We start from the raw sequence: 19,702 nt of genomic DNA, 5'->3' as shown, positions 1-19,702 counted from the left end.
ATGGTGTTAGTATATGGTCTCTAATGACCATGCAAAAATTGGTCCATATCGGCCATAATTATATATAGCCCCCATATAAACCGATCACCAGATTTGACCTCCGGAGCCTCTTGGAAGACCAAAATTCATTTGATTCAGTTGAAATTTGGTACGTGATGTTAGTATATGGTATCCAACAACCATGCAGGAATTGGTTCCTATCAGTCCATAATTATATATACCTGCCATATAAACCGATTGCCAGATTTGACCTCCGGTGCCTTTTGGAGAAGCAAAATTCATCCGAATTTGGTACGTGGTGGTAGTATATGATATTTACCAACCATGCCAAAAGTGGTCCATATCAGTCCATAATATTTTATAGCACTCATATAAACCGATCCCGAGATTTGGTTTTGGAGCCTCTTGGAGGAGCAAATTTCATCCGAGTGAGTTGAAATTTGTGGATGACAGTCTTTCGTAGAAGTTTCTACGCAATCCGTGGTGGAGGGTACATAAGATTCGGCCTGGCCGAACTTACGGACGTATATACTTGTTTTATAATATAATTTAAATGAAAATTGCCAAGACCTTGTGTTTATAGCTTCATAGGGATGAGTAGTTTAGGTTAAAGTGGCGGCCCGATTAAAATTCAGGCTCACTTAGACTATTCAGTCCATTGTGATACCACATTAACTAACTTCTGTTGAACCAACCAGATTGTTCCAAAAACATTAGCAGACTTCTTAAGTTAACGTTTTCCAGGTCCGCAATCTAAAGCTATATGCCCCTAAAATTTGCTTACGCCTTACACAAAATGCAGGACACTCACACAGGAGGTGTTTAATTGATTCCTTTTCCTCCGCATCATGACAGCTCATACAATAGTCATTATACTTCGCACCAATAGTTTTTCAAATTCGCCTATCAGGCAGCGACCCGTTATAGCACATATCAGGAGTGATATCTGACGTCTCGAGAACACTAGCATATTTGCTTGGTGTCGCTACAAACCTTGCAATTCTCCCATCGAACATTTGCCATCATAACAGCCTTCTCACGCAGTATGAGCTTGCCAGGGGCATACCAACAGATTCTAGTTCCCCTGCAATATGTAAGGTAGTCCCTAGCCTCGCCAACTCATCCGCTTCGCAGTTCCCCGGTATGTTCCTATGGCCAAGCATCCATATTAGTTGAATATTGTGCTGCTCAGCCATCTCATTGAGAGATTTGCGGCAGTCGATGGCCGTTTTCGAGTTAAGGAATACAGAGTCCAAGGATTTTAATGCAGGTTGACTGTCTGAGTATATATTAATGCCAAAATTTTTTGGAACATTACTTCTCAGCCAATTCGCCACCTGCTTATAGCCAATATTTCAGCCTGAAAAACACTACAGTGATTAGGTAATCTTTTCGCTATCGAAGTTCCAGATCTTTAGAATATACTCCGAAATCCACTTGTCCATCCATTTGGAGCCATCAGTGAGTTTAGAAATCTATATATCGTTTATTCCCCGGGTCCTATGTGCACCACGCCTCACTGTTGGGAATTAGAGTTTCAAACTTTTTATCGAAAAGTGGTGTCGCCAAAGTATAATCCACTACGTTAGGCACATCTGGCATGAGTAATTCTGGGTTATGTGGGATATACAGTGAGAGGATCTCGCTATTGTGGCTACTGCTGGAGCCTGGCGCCCATAGGTGGGACACTTGTAAGCAGGAGTGTATTATCCATTTTTATTGAGTCCCGATAAACGCAAGTATACATTGGTTCCGCATCACAGAGTAATCACCCATATTCACCCATCTTCGATCCATTGGTGTAATAGTTACTTCCCTTTGATATCTGTTCTGGGGTCCCATTTTGTCAGAACCGTCGTCCTTCTGGCATGAGGATGACACATTCGACTATTAACGCTATTATACTTATACGACTATGTGACATATGTTACTACTCTTACAATCTCTCTGATTATTCTTTGATGCTATTCTTTGTTTCCTTACCTTATATTCTCCCAACATCTTGACTGGTCGCGAAAAGACTGAATACTCGTATTTCACTGGTTCTGGATTGCTTTCAATGTCCCTGGCACAAAAGAGGAGGATTCTGACCAGACTAGCCAGTAGACTCTCCTCAGGAAACAAAAAGGGATGGACATTAGGATTCGGGATAGGGAGAGGGTTTGGGTAGTCATACTTACTTCAATTGAAAGCTTTGCTGTGGTCCGGCAATTGGTATGGGATTTCGATGCCTGGATCCATCATGATTGCACTCAGTGCCGTTTTTCATCCATCTTCGATCCATCGGTGTAATAGTTATTTGCCTTTGATATCAGTTCTGGGGTCCCATTTTGTCAGAACCGTCGTCCTTCTGGCATGAGGATGACACATTTGACTATTAAGGCTTTTCTACTTATACGATTATGTGACATATGTTACTACTCTTACAATCTCTCTGATTATCCTTTGATGCTATTCCTTGTTTCCTTACCTCATCTTGAATTTCATCGCCACCTTGGCGACCTTGCCAATATCGTTTCCTAACTCTGGTTGACGTTGTCTTCATTGTCCTATTTATGCCAAGATAACATGTACTTTGGACACCTTGGAAAATTCCAGTGTTGCACTTCCTACCCATCGATGATCACCATTCCGGCCCCTTGGTATTCGGTTATCTTAGTCTTTTCGTTCAAAGACATTATTCTTCTTCGCGATCACATAATGGTCCGTCGGTATTGCCAAGTCATAGGTTGACACTAAGGACTCTATTTGATCTCCTATAGACCGTGATTGGGTTCATCTTCATCGTTCAAATCCCTCTTTATTATGACTAACGAGGTTAAAGCACGTCGATGAAAAAAGGACAGAACTGACCTACAGAAAGGGCTTCGTCTTCCATTAGGACAACGCCAGACCACAAACATTGTTGATGAGTCGGCAAAAACTGCGAGAGCTTGGTTGGGACGCTTTGTTCGATTGTTGGAGTTAAGTTTGCTTCGTGTTTTTATGCATCCCGTAAGTCTGCACAATGTTTGTATTCGCTGCTTTTGAGGGCAACGAACGCGAACCGAAGCCACCGTGGTGCAATGGTTAGCATGCACGCTTTGCATACACAAGGTCGCGGGTTCGATTCCTGCTACGACCGAACACCAAAAAGTTTTTCAGCGGTGGATTATCCCACCTCAGTAATGCTGGTGACATTTCTGAGGGTTTCAAAGCTTCTCTAAGTGGTTTCACTGGAATGTGGAACGCCGTTCGGACTCGGCTATAAAAAGGAGGTCCCTTGTCATTGAGCTTAACATGGAATCGGGCAGCACTCAGTGATAAGAGAGAAGTTCACCACTGTGGTATCACAATGGACTGAATAGTCTAAGTGAGCCTGATACATCGGGCTGCCACATAACCTAACCTAACCTAAGTTTGCTCTATTGTATGGCTTCACTGTGCCAATTACACTAGGATAACATGTCCTTCGAACCCGTTGGGAAATTCCAGCGTTACTATACGTGTCGTAAGTGAAGGTAAGGTAATTACGTTCCCATATATCCAGTGTGCCTTCCTTCAGGTCCCATGTGGCGCTCTTCAGCATAGTCCCAAAATCTGTAGGCTCTTCCAGTCCTCTCTTTGTTGTGGCACTTACCAAGCTCTGGTTGACGTAGCTGGGGCAATGTCTTCATTGCCGGGAAAACATGTCCTCTGGACCCGTTGGAAAATTACAGCGTTGCGCTTGCTACCCATCGATGTTCACCAGCCTATACGGGTTGTGCGTTAAGGTAGGCTAATTACACTCCCTTACATCCACTGTGCTGTCAGTTCCCATATCGTGCTCTTCTGTAGGCTCTTTCAGTCCTCTCTTTGTTTTGTCATTTCCCAAGCTCTGGTTGACGTTGTCTCCATTGCACCAGCTATGTCAGAATAACATGTTCCTTGGACCCGTTATATGGGTAAGAAGCAGTGCTGCGCTTCCTACCCATAGATGTTCATAAACCTGTACACGTCGTGTATTAGGATTGGTTTAAGTACGCTCCCATATACCCAGTGTGTCATCTTTCAGTTCCCATTTAGTGCACTTGTGCATAGTCCCAAAATCTGTAGGCTCATTTCAGCCCTCTCTTTTTTTCTCTGGTTAACGTTTTCTTCATGGCCCCATCAATGCCAGGATAACATTTCCTTTGGATCCGTTGGGAAATTTTAGTATTGCACTTCCTACCAACCGACGTTTACCAGACTATACGCGTCTTGTGTAAGGATTGGACTACGTACGCTCCAATAAATCCAGAGCGTCATCTTTATATTCATGTCCCATTTCGGGTTCTCTATGTATTTCTGTCACTCTTCTCTGAGATCAAATTCCGGCTAGAGGTGTGCACGTGACACGAAATTGTCGTGACTCACGAAAATTTTCGTGATTCGTGCGTGAGTCGTGAGTCACGCTCATGACAACAGCGTGAGTGTGCGTGAGCGTGATTAACAAAACAAAATGTCGTGCGTGAACGTGAGTCACGAAAATAATATCTTCGTGAGTGTGCGTGAGTAACGAATTACACTCACGACAATATTCCTGCTCACCAACATAAAACGCTTAAGAGTTAAATTCAATTACAATTCTAGTGACACCAGAGATGTTAAGAGTTTAATAACACTCTCGATTTTAATAATGCTCATGTTTTCAGACACTTCGTAAGGTAAATTAATTATAAAATTTTTCGTGAGTCACGATATTTTTCGTGATTCACGGTATTTTTCGTGAGTCACGGTATTTTTTGTGAGTCACGACGTTTTCGTGCGTGAGTGTGCGTGAATATAAATTTTCTTTTCGTGAGTGTGCGTGAGCGTGAGTCCTACCAAAAAATATCGTGCGTGAGTGTGCGTGAGTATGATTTTTCTGTCGTGAGTGTGCGTGAGCGTGAGTAAACTATTACTCACGTGCACACCTCTAATTCCGGCCCCTCAATTTTTCCAAGTCATATGCCATCCTAAGGACTTTTTGCCTTCCTGCAGACCGTGATACTTGGACCAAGTTTCAAGTCGATAGCGTGTTGCGTTCGGAAGTTAGCGTGATCCTACGGACGGACGGACATCCTCAACTCAGAATTTCACCACGACCCAAAATGTGTATGGGGCCTGAGACTATTATTTCGGTGTGTTACCAAATGAATGCTAAAGTTAGTATACCCCCTCCCCCCTCTTATCGAGGGAGGAGGGTAGTCGAATTCGAGATACGAGTACCCAGTATTTCTATTCGAATTCTTGAACTTTCTCTGAATTTATTCATTTTGTTAGATCCTATAGGTGGTGCCCCTCACATGTTAATTATGATTCAGCATTGGAGATTGATTGCGGGACAAAAATGAAAGGCCATCAAACTGAAATCCACAACAAACATGCGCCATCGTGATCCTACGGACGGACTGACATCGTTACGGTAGATTAACTTAGAATTTCACATCAACTCCGAATGTCTATGGGGTCTGAGACCAATATTTCAATGTGTTACCAAAGGAATTATAAAGTTAGTATACACCCTCTCCCCCTCTTTTCCACGGTGGAGGGTATACGAAATGATTTGAACTTAGATTAGAAATTCGAAAAGAGTCCCCAGTTCTTCTTTTCGAATTCTTGAACTTTCTCTGAATTTATTCGTTTTGTTAGCGCCAACGGGTGTTGCCCTTCACATGTTAATTATGATTCACCATTGGAGATTGATTACGTGACAAAAATGAAAGGCCATCATCTAATGCGAACACACGTCAGCTCAGTTGGCCTGCCATGACGAAAATCTCATATAACCACAAAAATTCTCATGCCGTAAATCTCATCAACATAAAATTAAGGAAAAACAAACGAATGTGATGACATAACCTTCACATAATGTGGGATAGAGAGGGTGTTACCTAATAGATTTCTACAACAGTCACATACACACACATACAAATGCTCATAAATAGAATTTCTCTATTTGTCCTTCTATGTGAATGTCTCTCTTCCCCAAACTAAACACAATTCACATCTTCTGTTTCCAATTATAGCCGTGCAAAATGAACGTCAACCACGAAATACCGCCACTATTAGGCCGGAGACACTACGGGAGATGGAACATGGTCGAGCCTTGCGTGAAGCTGCTGTAGCTGTGGGTGTTTTTGGGTAAGTAGCAGGGAAGGAGGAAGGAATTTTCAAGTTTTGCATATGAGCAGAAGTGGCTGACAAAGTCGCTAATGAGTTGCAACTAACTAACATTAACCCTCTTGCTCTCTGTCTCTCTCTCTCTCTCTCTTTCGCTTTATATCTTCCCTTTGACTAAACCCTATGGTCTCTTTGGTTTTTGCGTATGATTAGACCGCCCGTATTATTGTCACCACCTTGTTATGGACCTGCTTTGTTGCCACCACCTTGTAAGTATGAAAATTTGTTTATAACCCCCTCCCCACCTAAACCCTCAGGTGTAGAAACGTGTGCATCACTATGATGTTGGCCATCATTTTTGGGAGTTTGTTCTTTTAAGGACATTTTAATTAAACGCCCACTTTGTTAGATGAGATTTTGATTTTCTTTTGTGCTCTTTGTTTCATTTTGTGTTTATGGATTTTAGCCCTCTCTGGTTTGCCAACGGGACGTCTTTTGCATCACAATCATTTGGCCGCCACTTCAATGCAATTGTCCTCGGGCATGAATCAAAACACGGGGCCTGGCGGTTTTCCCATGTTCACCAACAACAATCACATTTACCACACCAACAACAGCAACAATAGTAACAACAATGGAAATCATCATCATCATACGTTAGGAGTTAAGGATAAGCGATATCTAGATCTCTCTAGTGGTGGTACTATTTCATCTTCTTCGAATTCCTCGAGTAGTAATTCCATAGATCCTTGTTCACCACCACCACCACCCGAAAATGGTAAGTGGTCACATACTAGTGTGGCCTATGTAAGACATAGGGATCCTTACTTACATTTGCATTCATTTGCTGCAGCCAGTGGTGTCCATCTGAAGAAACCTGCTGCCAGTGGTAGTGTTTCCTCCATAAGTTCCTCAAGTCCCATTAGGGATAATGATAATGATGGTGAGTATATAAGAGAGAGAGAGCGAAAATAATTCTTCTTTATGGTATTTTCTGTTACCTCACCTCCAGATGATTCCATTGATGTCACCAATGAAGATGATGATCCCGAACCTATGGTGAATGGTGAAAAATCATTGGTACAATTTGACATAGCCCAAATAATGTCATCGAATTTGTATGTCCAGCAACATGAAACTGTCTATGAGACCAGCGCCCGTCTTCTATTCATGGCTGTGAAGTGGGCCAAGAATTTACCCAGTTTTGCTAGTCTATCATTTCGAGATCAGGTAATTTGCCAAGAATTTTTAATTCAAAATTTCCATAGAACTGATAAGCTGATTTTTTTTTGGTTCCGTGGCAAAATTAAAAAAAGGACGAAAGTGTTGAGTAGATCAGAGATTATCACAAACGGCCATCCCAAGTAATATACTTCCCAGGCAGTATGAGCTTAAAATTTTCTAGGGGACGTTCTAATTATAATGAACTATATAGGAATGTTCCTAGTTTTGCCGTCTCTAGTATTTATGGCCCTAGGTATCAATAATAGGGAGCCACCGTGGTGCTATGGTTAGCAAGATCGCCTTGCATACACAGGGTCGTGGGTTTCGACCGTTTTCAGCGGTGGATTATTCCTTCTCAGTAATGCTCGTGACATTTCTGAGTGTTTGAAAGCACGGCTTCACGGCAATGTGGAATGCCATTCGGACTCGGCTTTAAAGTGGAGATCCCTTGACATTGATCTTAACACGGAATGGGCCAGCACTAAGTGATAGGAGAGAAGTACACCACTGTGGTATCGCCATGGACAGAATAGTTTGATTTTGGTGAAGTGTAACCGTTACCTGGAGAGGGTCCATTTCCGAAACGGTTCTGGCCTGACTACGTGGCACGATGCTGTGTCAACGTTAGCAGCAGTGGGTCGTCAGGCTACGTGCACCGTTCCGTGCATTATAGACCTATCTTGCTTGTGCCAGACATTAGTGACCACATTTGCCACTCGTGACAACAATAATCTACCAAATTTAAAAAATCTTATTTTGAAGTTTTAGATCAAATTTTTGTGCCTAGTGAAAAAATGTTTTATTTTAGAATGAAATGTTATAGAAAAGTTCGCCAAAATTTTATTTCAATACAAAATTTTATCACAATTTTATAACTGTAGAAATTTTTTAAAGAATTTTATTTTTATAGATAATTTTTAAAAAATTATTTTCCGTTGAAAAATTTTAATTTTTATAGAAAATTTTGTAAAAATTTTATTTCCGTAGAAAATGTTGTCAAAGTTTTGTTTCAATGGAAAATTTTATCAAAATGTTATTTATACAGAAAATTTTATCAAAGTTTTTTTCAACATTTTATTTCTATAGAATTTTTTATCAAAATTTTTGTTTAATATTTGTTGTTTTGATCTCAGCTTTAAAACCATTGTGTTGACTAAACTACAAGAGTAGCTTAACCAACAGAGGCAAAGAATGTTTGGCAAAGTTATTTGGACAAAGCCCTATAGACTGCAAGATGGTTGGATGGACGTACGTTTCGGAATTACCACATTCCTTCATCAGCATCCTCTACTTGCAGCAAAACTATCCACCAATTATCAGAATAAATTTAGAAGGTTTAAGTGTGGTTCACCTTGGGTTTAGTGAACTGCCTGAATTTATTCTGATAAATTATCAGAAAAAATTTTGTCCAAATTGTATTGCTATAGAAAATTTTGTCAACATTGTATTACTATAGAAAATTTTGTCAAAATTTTATTTCTATAGAAAATTTGTGAAAACTCTATTTCTATAGAAAATTTGTGAAAACTCTATTTCTAAAGAAAATTGTTGTCAACATTTTATTGCTATAGAAAATTTTGTCAACATTTTATTTCTTTTGAAAATTTTGTCAAAATGTTATTTCTATATAAAATTTTGTCAAAATTTTATTTCTATAGAAAATTTTGTCAAAATTTTATTTCTATAGAAAATTTTGTCAACATTTTATTTCTATAGAACATTTTATCAAAATTTTGTTATCAAAATTTCAATTTGTAAGAGGAAATTTCCCAAATGTTTTCTCCATAAGGAGTTATCATAAAGGGCCCAAAATTGAGTTATCTCTCCCAGCCAGACTATACTAAAGGCTGTGGAAAGGTTCATTCGCCCGAACCGAAACATGTACAGTCCAGGCGTGTATAGATTGGTATCTGGCGTTTTCTTTTCAATGGCTCTATTAACCATGTTCCTTAATCTATATCTGTCCATAAAAGCTCGAAAAATAATTGTATAATTAAAAATTTTATTTCTATAGAAATTTTTGTCTAAATTTTATTTCTATAGAACATTTTGTTGAAATTTTATTTCTATAGAAAATTTTGTCAAAATTTTATTTCTATATAAAAAATTGTCAAAATGTTATTTCTATAGAACAATTTTTGAAAATTTTATTTCTTTAGAAAATTTTGTGCAAATTTTATTGCTATATAGAAAATTTTGTCAAAATTTTATTACTCCTGACAATTTTGTCAAAATGTTATTTCTATAGAAATTTTTGTCTAAATTTTATTTCTATAGAACATTTTGTTGAAATTTTATTTCTATAGAAAATTTTGTCAAAATTTTATTTCTATAGAAAAAATTGTCAAAATGTTATTTCTATAGAACAATTTTTGAAAATTTTATTTCTTTAGAAAATTTTGTGCAAATTTTATTGCTATATAGAAAATTTTGTCAAAATTTTATTACTCCTGACAATTTTGTCAAAATGTTATTTCTATAGAAAATTTTGTCAAAACTTTATTTCTATAGAAAATTTTGTCAAAATTTTATTTCTATAGAAAATTTTGTCAAAATTTTATTTCTATAGAACATTTTATCAAAATTTTATTTCTATAGCAAATTTTGTCTAAATTTTATTTCTATAGAACATTTTGTCAAAATTTTATTTCTATAGAAAAAATTGTCAAAATGTTATTTCTATAGAACAATCTTTGAAAATTTTATTTCTATAGAAAATTTTGTGAAAATTTTATTTCTATAAAAATTTTGTCAAAATTTTATTTCTATAGAAAATTTGTGCAAATTTTATTGCTATAGAATATTTTGTCAAAATTTTGTTTCGATAGAAAACTTTTGAAATTTTTAATTTCTATAGAAAATTTTGTCTAAATTTTATTTCTATAGAAAATTTTGTGAAAATTTAATTCTATAGAAAATTTTTATTTCTATAGAAAATTTTGTCAAAATTTTATTTCTATAAAAAATTTTGTCAAAATTTGATTTCAATAGAAAATTTTGTCAAAATTTTATATCCATAGAAACTTTTGTCAAAATTTTATTTCTATAGAAAATGTTATCAAAACTTAATTTCTATGGAAAATTTTGTCAAAATTTTATTTCTATAGAAAATTTTGTGTACATTTCATTGCTATAGAAAATTTTGTCAAAATTTCATTTCTATAGAAAATTTTATCTAAATTTTATTGCTATAGAAAATTTTGTCAAAATTTTATTTCTATAGAACATTTTGTCTAAATTTTATTTCTATAGAAAATCAAAATTGTATTTCTATAGAAAATGTCAAAATTTTATTTCTATAGAAAATGTCAAAATTTTGTTTCGATAGAAAACTTTTGAAAATTTTAATTTCTATAGAAAATTTTGTCAAAATTTTATTTCTATAGATAATGTTGTCAACATTTTATTTCTATAGAAAATGTTGTCAAAATTTTATTTCTATAGAAAATTTCATCAAAATTTTACTTCTATAGAAAATGTTGTCAAAATAATATTTCTAAAGGAAATGTTGTCAAAATTTTGTTTTGATAGAAAACTTTTGAAAATTTTAATTTCTATAGAAAGTTTTGTCAAAATTTTATTTCTAAAGAATAATTTAGTCAAAATTTAATTCTATAGAAAATTTTCTCAAAATGTTATATCCATAGAAACTTTTGTCAACATTTTATTTCTATGGAAAATTTTGTAGAAATTTTATTTCTGTAGAAAATTTTATCAAAATTTAATTTCTATAGGAAATTTGTCAACATTTTTTTGTTCTATAGAAAATTGTGTGTACATTTTATTGCTATAGAACATTTTGTCAAAATTTTATTTCTGTAGAAAATTTTGTCAAAATTTTTGTTTCTTGGTGTTTTATTCGATCTTTTTCTTTTTAATAAAAGTCAATAGTTTTTCAAGCTTAAGATCTTCGTTTCCTTTATTTTTTATTTTTAATCCATTATTCCTGATATTTCGCAATTTTCACTGAATTGCTTCTTCAGAGGGGTTATTTGATCTATAATATTATTATTATTAATTAGTTTAGTAACAATTAGCATTTTATAAATACATACAATATAATAAACTTCTTAATTTTAAACTACAATCTACCAGGCGAACATAACATTAGCAAGCAACAACTATCTTTAACTTACATATGAGACAATGATCACAAAACAATTATTATTCTAATGGAGCATCACTGCTCTCGTCTACTTTATCTATTGCACTGGTTGTCTAATGTTGTTGTTCGGATTATTCCTCGTCTGTTGGTCATGACAAAATCCAAAAGGAAGAAACACCGAACGTTATTTATGAAATTCCATGTGAAGGAAATTCTTCGGAAAAATATGAAATGGTCTACATCGGAACCACAAAAAATAAATTAAAAATAATAATAATATTATAGATCAAATAACCCCTCTGAAGAAGCAATTCAGTGAAAATTGCGAAATATCAGGAATAATGGATTAAAAATAAAAAATAAAGGAAACGAAGATCTTAAGCTTGAAAAACTATTGACTTTTATCTTGTCAAAATTTTATTTCTGTAGAAAATTTTGTCAAAATTTTATTTCAATAGAAAATTTTGTCAAAATTTTATTTCTAAAGAATAATTTAGTCAAAATTTAATTCTATAGAACATTTTATCAAAATTTAATATCCATAGAAACTTTTGTCAAAATTTTATTTCTATAGAAAATTTTGTAGAAATTTTATTTCTGTAGAAAATTTTATCAAAATTTAATTTCTATAGAAAATTGTGTCAAAATTTTATTTCTATATAAAATTTTGTGTAAATTTTATTGCTATAGAAAATTTTGTCAAAATGTTATATTCATAGAACATTTTGTCAACATTTTATTTCTTTAAAAAATGTTGTCAAAATTTTGTTTTGATAGAAAACTTTTGAAATTTTTAATTTCTATAGAAAATTTTGTCAAAATGTTATTTCTATAGAAAATTTTGTCAAAATTTTAGTAGTTTTGAAAATTTTGTCAGAATTTTATTTCTATAGAAACTTTTGTCAAAATTTTATTTCTATAGAAAATTTTGTAGAAATTTTATTTCTGTAGAAAATTTTGTAGAAATTTTATTTCTGTAGAAAATTTTATCAAAATTTTATTTCTATAGAAAATTTTGTGTAAATTTTATTGCTATAGAAAATTTTGTCAAAATTTTATTTCCAAAGAACATTTTGTCAAAATTTTATTTCTATAGAAAATGTTGTCAAAATTTTGTTTCGATAGAAAGCTTTTGAAATTTTTAATTTCTATAGAAAATTTTGTCAAAATTTAATTTCTATAGATAATTTTGTCAATATTTTATTTCTATAGAAAATTTTGTCTAAATCTTATTTCTATAGAAAATTTTGTCAAAATTTTATTTCTAAAGAATAACTTAGTCAAAATGTGTATAAAAAATTTTGTCACAATTTTATTTCTATAGAAAATTTTGTCAAAATTTTATTTCTGTAGAAAATTTTGTCAAATTTTATTTCTATAGAAAATTTTGTCAAAATTTTATTACTTTTGAAAATTTTGTCAAAATTTTATTTCTATAGAAGATTTGTCAAAATTCTATTACTATAGAAAATTTTGTCAAAATTTTATTTCTGTAGAAAATTTTGTCAAAATTGCTATAGAAAAATTTGTCAAAATTTTATTACTATAGAAAATTTTGTCAAAATATTATTTCTATAAAAAATTTCTCAAAATTGTATTTCTATAGACGATTTTTGTCTACATTTTATTTGTATAAAAATTTTGTCAAAATTTTATTTCTATAGAAAATTTTGTCAAGCTTTTATTTCTATAGAAAATTTTGTCAAAATTTTATTTCTCTAGAAACTATAGAGATTTTTTCAAAATGTTATTTGTATAGAAAATTGTAATTCTAAGGCCAAACGCTAAAAATTCTACTAATCTACCACACAGTAAAAATCTAACATTTTTGGTACCGTGCTAGTGACCCCCATATGGAGGAGGCAGTCAAGTCTGGGACTGCCAAGTTAGAGATATAAAATGTGTATATAATGCTGCTTGGTAGCAGGGCTTTTTGTTATAGTCCACAGATTGAGTGGCTGTTGAGTGGACATAACCGATTAGTGCTGGAGACTTCAATGCCAACCATAAACTTTGGTATTCTATCGATAACTCCCCATTTTTCCACGAGAATTATGAGTGATTGCAGCAGTTCGCCAGACATATCATTACTGTCGCCTATCCAGGCAATAGGTCATATCACTGGGATTAAACCACTTCCCCATAATTCTCACCATTGACTGACGCTCCCATTTTATACTGCCAAGAAACGACAAAGAAATTCTTTCGGTGGATAAATGGTTACACGTGAGCACATGGGTCGTTAAGGAAATAATCAACGTTCCATTTTGAATTATTTATTGAGAAAGAGGAATTTTCGTTGTCTAAAATTTCGTTCCGGTGGAACTATATATAATTAATGATGGAACTATATATAATTAATGAGGATGTCCTCTCAACTTTAATTATCAATTAATTTTGGCAACCCTTTGCTTTTAATGAAAAATTTTAAGCCTCGTTCCTCAGAAAAGAAAACTCTTCTTTCAGTGTAGTTTTAGCATAGGATAACTTGTATGGGAATTTTTGGATTTAATATTAATTTTTTATATACTATTTAATATATTTTTGTTATAGGTCGAAATTCTTTGTTGTTAGGACATATCTCATTTAATATCATAATTTATTATGGTTTTAAATTCTTTAATAAATAAATAAAAATTTTTGTTAAATTCTCTCTCTCTATCTCTCTAGGTTATACTCTTAGAGGAATCCTGGTCAGATTTGTTCCTTTTGAATGCTATTCAATGGTGTCTTCCTCTGGATGTGGTCAATTGTCATTTATTTTCAGTGACCGAGCATTGTAACAATCATGAGGCCTCCAATGGTAGTGGAAATAACTGCATGACCAAAGAAGAGGTAAGAATTCCATTTCATCACATTTAACAAAAACATATTTAGTAATTTTTTCAAGCGATTAAAATGATTAGTAATAAATTTATATTTGAGTTAAAAATACTAGATAAAGAAGATATCAGCAGCGGGTATCAAACCATTCGTTCGACAAAAGCTAGTCGTTTATGAGTTTTTGGTCCCCAAACTAAATGAGACAAATTTTGCGACAAAAAATTTCAAAAAAAAAATACAAAAAAACTGAAAATTAAACTCCATAAATGCAATCTATTCGGCGACTTCTCAAATTTCTCTTCTATTGTTTTCGATTTTGAAACCACACCGAGAGAATATTTCAAGCATTTTCAAGCGAAGACAATAACCGGAATTACTTCCCTCACTCTCTCTCAGTCTCTCACAAACTAGATAGCCGCGGAGAGAACTATAAATGCCAGGGATAACACTAGAATTTGTGAATTGCAAGGATTTTTAATGTTTCCGTTTCTGAGCACATTTGTTCTAAGCAAAGACAAGACCCGAAATAGCCGTTCTCTCAAACGTGGCATAGACATGTTCAATAAAATTATTTCATTTAATCTGGCAATGCTGTACTAAACATTGTCTAGCTGTTACACAAACCTAATACGTGTAAGACCGCCTTACACATGGCGTAAACACGTTATGGGTAGATAAGTAATTCATTACATTGTCCTGGATATCTTGTTCACAAACCAAAATTTTGAATGGTTTATGGATTAAATTACATTAAGGACGACAGGGAGAATGAAAACACAAGAGGACGAAAAGTTGTCTGCTGCGAAGAAAACGTTTGTCAACCGTATAGATGTCGGACAATGCATGTAGCTTTGGTATTACCGACGTTGGGGTCGAAGAGCTGTTTTGATAAATTCTTTATAAAGGCATCGGCACTTATAATTTCAAATTGTCTGCCAAAAAATTTTATGGAATGAAAACATTTATGAAAAAGAACATTTGTTACTACAAAGTAGGCTTTAAATCCTATTATTTAAATCCTAGTATTGCGTATTGCGTAAAGCCGGCAGAGAACTGAACTAGGTGACGCCGACGCAAACTGTATGATATTTGAGAGAAGCGCCGACCAACACTGCATGATATTAGAGAAATTTTCCTCATGACTGCCACCAATTGACGCAGTTTCGCCCTCTTGTATTTTTATTCTCTCTGCGGACTATACAATCACGGTTGCAACAGTTGGTAAATTTTTTACTGTTTGGTAGATTGGAATTCTTCATACTTCAATGTTTATGAAATACAATTTTAACAAAATTTTCTATAGGAACAAATTTGACAAAATTTTCTATAGAAAAAAATTTTGAAAAAATTTACTATAGAAAACAAAATTGACAAAATTTTCTATAGAAAATAAAAATTTGTCAAAATTTTCTATAGAAAAAACTTTTGAAAAAAAAATCGATAGAAAACGATATTGAAAAAATGTTCTATAGAAAACGATTATGAAAAAATGTTCTATAGAAAATTTTTTTTGACAAAATTTTCTATAAAAAAAATTTGGACAAATTTTTCTATAGAAATAAAAATGTGTATAGAAACAAGATATTGGCAAAATTTTCTAGAGAAATGAGATTTTGATATATTTTCTATATATAGAATTTTCTATAGAAATAAGATTTTAGTAAAAATTTTCTAGAAAAATAAAAATTTTGACAAATTTTTACTAAAATATATAATTTTGACAAAATTTTCTAAAAAATAAAATAGTAAATTTTGATAAAATTTCCTATAGAAATAAAATTTTGACAAAATTCTCCTAAGAAATAAAATTTTGACAAAATTTTCTAAAAAAAATAAAACTGACAAAATTTTCTATAGAAATAAAATTTTGACAAAATTTTCTATAGAAATGAAATTTTACAAAAATTTCCAAAGAAATAAAATTTTGAGAAAATTTTTCATAGAAATAAAATTTTGACAAAATTTTCCATAGAAATACAATTTTAACAAAATTTTCTATGGGAACAAATTTGAAAAAATTTTCAATAGAAAAAATTTGGACAAAATTTTCTATAGAAATAATATTGTGACAAATTTTTCTAAAGAAATAATATTATGACAAAATTTTCTATAGAAATAAAATTTTGTCAAAAGTTTCTATAGAAATACAATTTTAATAAAAACTTTCTATAGAAATAAAATGTTGACAAAAACTTTCTATAGAAATAAAATTTTGACAAAATTTACTATAGAAAAAAAATTGACAAAGTTTTCTATAGAAAATACAAATTTGATAAAATTTTCTATAGAATAAATTTTAGAAAAAAAATTTCGATAGAAAACGATTTTGAACAAATTTTCTATAGAAAAAATTTTTGACAAAATTTTCTATAGAAAAAAATTTGGACAAATTTGTCTATAGAAATAAATTTTGTGTATAGAAATAAGATTTTGGCAAACTTTTCTGGAGAAATGAGATTTTGATATATTTTCTAGATAATTTTGATAACATTTTTTTATAGGAATACGATTTTGGTAAATTTTCTATAGAAATAAGAGTTTGGCAAAATTTTCTAGAAAAATAAAATTTTCTAAAAAATAAAATTTTGACAAATTTTCTAAAAAATATTTTTTTTTACAGATAATAAATCTTGATAAAATTTCCGATAGAAATAAAATTTTGACAAAATTCTCCATAGAAAAAAAATTTTGACAAAATTTTCTAAAAAAATAAAACTGGCAAAATTTTCTAAAAAAAAAAATTAATTAAATTAAATTAAATAATTTTTTTTTTGACAAAATTGTCTATAGAAATAAAATTTTGACAAAATTCTCCATAGAAATATAATTTTGACAAAATTTTCTAAAAAAAAAAATTTAGAGAAATTTTTTAAAAAAATAAAATTTTGACAAAATTTTCTAAAAAAATAAAATTTTGACAAAATTTTCTATAGAATTAAAATTTTGAAAATTTTTTTTTATAGAAATAAAATTTTGACAAAACTTTCTAAAGAAATAAAATTTTGTCAAAATTTTCCATCGAAGTAAAATGTTGTTCTATAGAAATAAAATTTTTCCATTATTCTCTAGAGAAATAAAATTTTCTATTGAGGTAGATTTTGATAAAATTTTCGAAATAAAATTTTGATAAATTTTTCTAAAGAAATCAAATTATGACAAAATTTTCTATAGAAATAAAGTTTTGACAAAAGTTTCTAAAAAAATAAAATTTTGACAAAATTTTCTATAGAATTAAAATTTTGACAAATTTTTTTATAGAATTTTTTTTTATAGTTGTAAATATACTCTCTTCTGAACAAGTTCACTGTTTTTTCAATTTACATTAATTTCCCCGAAGACGAGCATCGGAGATGTCTCGAAATATTGGATATTTTCAAATAAAAATTTCAACTCAATAAAACAACAACATCTGTTTTTATTTACATGACCTCAAGCCAAACTAAACAAATATAATAAAATTTTGTCAAAACTTTCTATAGAAATAAAACTTTGAAAAAAAAAATTCCATAGAAATGAAATTTTACAAAATTTTCTAAAGAAATAAAATTTTGACAAAATTTTCCATCGAAGTAAAATGTTGTTCTATAGAAATAAAATTTTGCCATCATTCTCTAGAGAAATAAAATTTCGACTACATTTTCTAAAGAAATCAAATTTTATCAAAATTTTCTATTGAGGTAAATTTTGATACAATTTTCGACAAAATTTTCTATAGGAACAAATTTGAAAAAAATTTTGTATAGAAAAAAATTTTGACAAAATTTTCTATAGAAATAAAATTTTGACAAAAGCTTTCTATAGAAATAAAATGTTGACAAAAACTTTCTATAGAAATAAAATTTTGATAAAATTTTATTTTTAAGATTTGTTGATTTGTAGTTTTTTGGTAAAATTTTCTTCAAATTTTGGTGGAGTGGCAACCGTGGGTACAATGAATTTGGTTTTTGTCAATATAATCAGTTTATTTTCGTAGTTACTTTTTAAAATAATTATTTTCAAAGCAACGAATTAAACTCAATTGATGAGTAAGGGTTTTTTCATCAAGATTTTGCCTATATATGTAAACAGATTGCCCTTTTAACAAAAAATCCACTAATTTTTTACCTTTTCATTATTTTTTTCAGATTGCCTCAGATGTTCGTACACTCTATGAAATCTTTTGTAAATTTAAAGCTGTTATGGTTGATCCTGCCGAATTTGCCTGTCTTAAGGCTATTGTGTTATTTCGTCCCGAAACCAGAGGTTTAAAGGATCCCGCCCAAATAGAAAATCTACAAGATCAAGCTCATGTAAGTGTTGTAATAAAAAAACACACACACACACAAAAACAAAATTAGGATATAATCATTTCAAATTTAATTTGTTTCTCTCTTCTCTCCCAGGTTATGTTAGCTCAACACACGAAATCTCAATTTACCGCACAAGTAGCCCGTTTTGGTCGTCTTCTATTAATGTTGCCCCTACTCAGATCAATTAATTCTCATAAAATTGAATTGATATATTTTCAAAGGACCATTGGAAATACACCTATGGAAAAAGTTCTATGCGATATGTATAAAAATTAGTTAATTACAAAAAAAAAAAAAAACAGAAAAAAGAAGAGTGATATACCACAACATAGAGTCTAATGGATATATTACGTCATATTATATAAACAAACAAAAAATACATATATAATTATTTGTATTAGTCGCGAAACAAACCAATTATTGCAATTTTATAGTTATTTAACTGTTAATAAAATTAATGTATAATGTAATTTATTGCTAACATTTCTTCTATTGAATATTAAGTGGACAAAAAAAAAATAAAAAATAATTTAAAAAATTTGTATGTATTTCGTAATTTTTTTATGATTAAATAGAGTGATAGAAAAGAACATAAACTTTAACTAAAAGATAATTAAAGATAATAAAACCTATTGTTAGTTTGGGATAAGTTAGTCATAGCGGTTGCCACTCGTGCCAAAAATTATCTACCAAATTTTTACCCAAAATTTTGAAGTTTTTGATCAAAATTTTGTAGTTAGTATGAAAAATGTTTTTTCTTCGAAGGAAATGTTTTATTATTTTATTTTAGTTATTTCAATTACTACTTCTACAAAAAGGGAGAACTTACAATGGACTTTGATAGTAGGGCCTAACACGAAAATTAAAACTTTTAAAAATATTGAATTTATAGAAAATTTGTCAAAATTTTATTTTTTTAGAAAATTTTGCAAGTTTTATTTTTTTAGACAATTTTGTAAAATTTTATTTCTATAGAAAATTTTGTCAAAATTTTATTTCTATAGAAAATTTTGTCAAAATTGTATTTCTTTTTAGAAAATTTTGCCAGTTTCATTTTTTTTAGAAAATTTGGACAAAATTTTCCAAAGAAATAAAATTTTGACAAAATTTTCTAAAAAACTAAAACTTGCAAAATTTTCTAAAAAAATAAAATTTTGAC

At 31.1% G+C, this 19,702-nt stretch overlaps 1 protein-coding gene across 1 annotated transcript in view; it reads left to right on the top strand.

The window, feature by feature from the left end:
• The window catches only part of Hr51 (photoreceptor-specific nuclear hormone receptor 51), a 40,286-nt gene extending 21,457 nt beyond the window's left edge, over window positions 1–18,829 (top strand). Inside the window, exons 4-11 of the mRNA XM_075311853.1 lie at window positions 6,009–6,123; window positions 6,316–6,371; window positions 6,569–6,880; window positions 6,956–7,045; window positions 7,115–7,332; window positions 14,102–14,266; window positions 18,379–18,543; window positions 18,637–18,829. Of these exons, the coding sequence (XP_075167968.1) occupies window positions 6,009–6,123; window positions 6,316–6,371; window positions 6,569–6,880; window positions 6,956–7,045; window positions 7,115–7,332; window positions 14,102–14,266; window positions 18,379–18,543; window positions 18,637–18,819 (1,304 nt within the window). The 3' untranslated portion in view covers window positions 18,820–18,829. The remainder of the gene's footprint in view (window positions 1–6,008; window positions 6,124–6,315; window positions 6,372–6,568; window positions 6,881–6,955; window positions 7,046–7,114; window positions 7,333–14,101; window positions 14,267–18,378; window positions 18,544–18,636) is intronic.
• Window positions 18,830–19,702: the final 873 nt, after the last annotated feature.

The sequence above is a fragment of the Haematobia irritans genome, chromosome 5 (assembly GCF_050003625.1).
Source record: "Haematobia irritans isolate KBUSLIRL chromosome 5, ASM5000362v1, whole genome shotgun sequence".
Lineage (NCBI taxonomy): Eukaryota > Metazoa > Arthropoda > Insecta > Diptera > Muscidae > Haematobia > Haematobia irritans.
The sequence above is the reverse complement of the archived record's forward strand: the minus strand, read 5'-3'. Positions and strand labels throughout refer to the sequence as shown.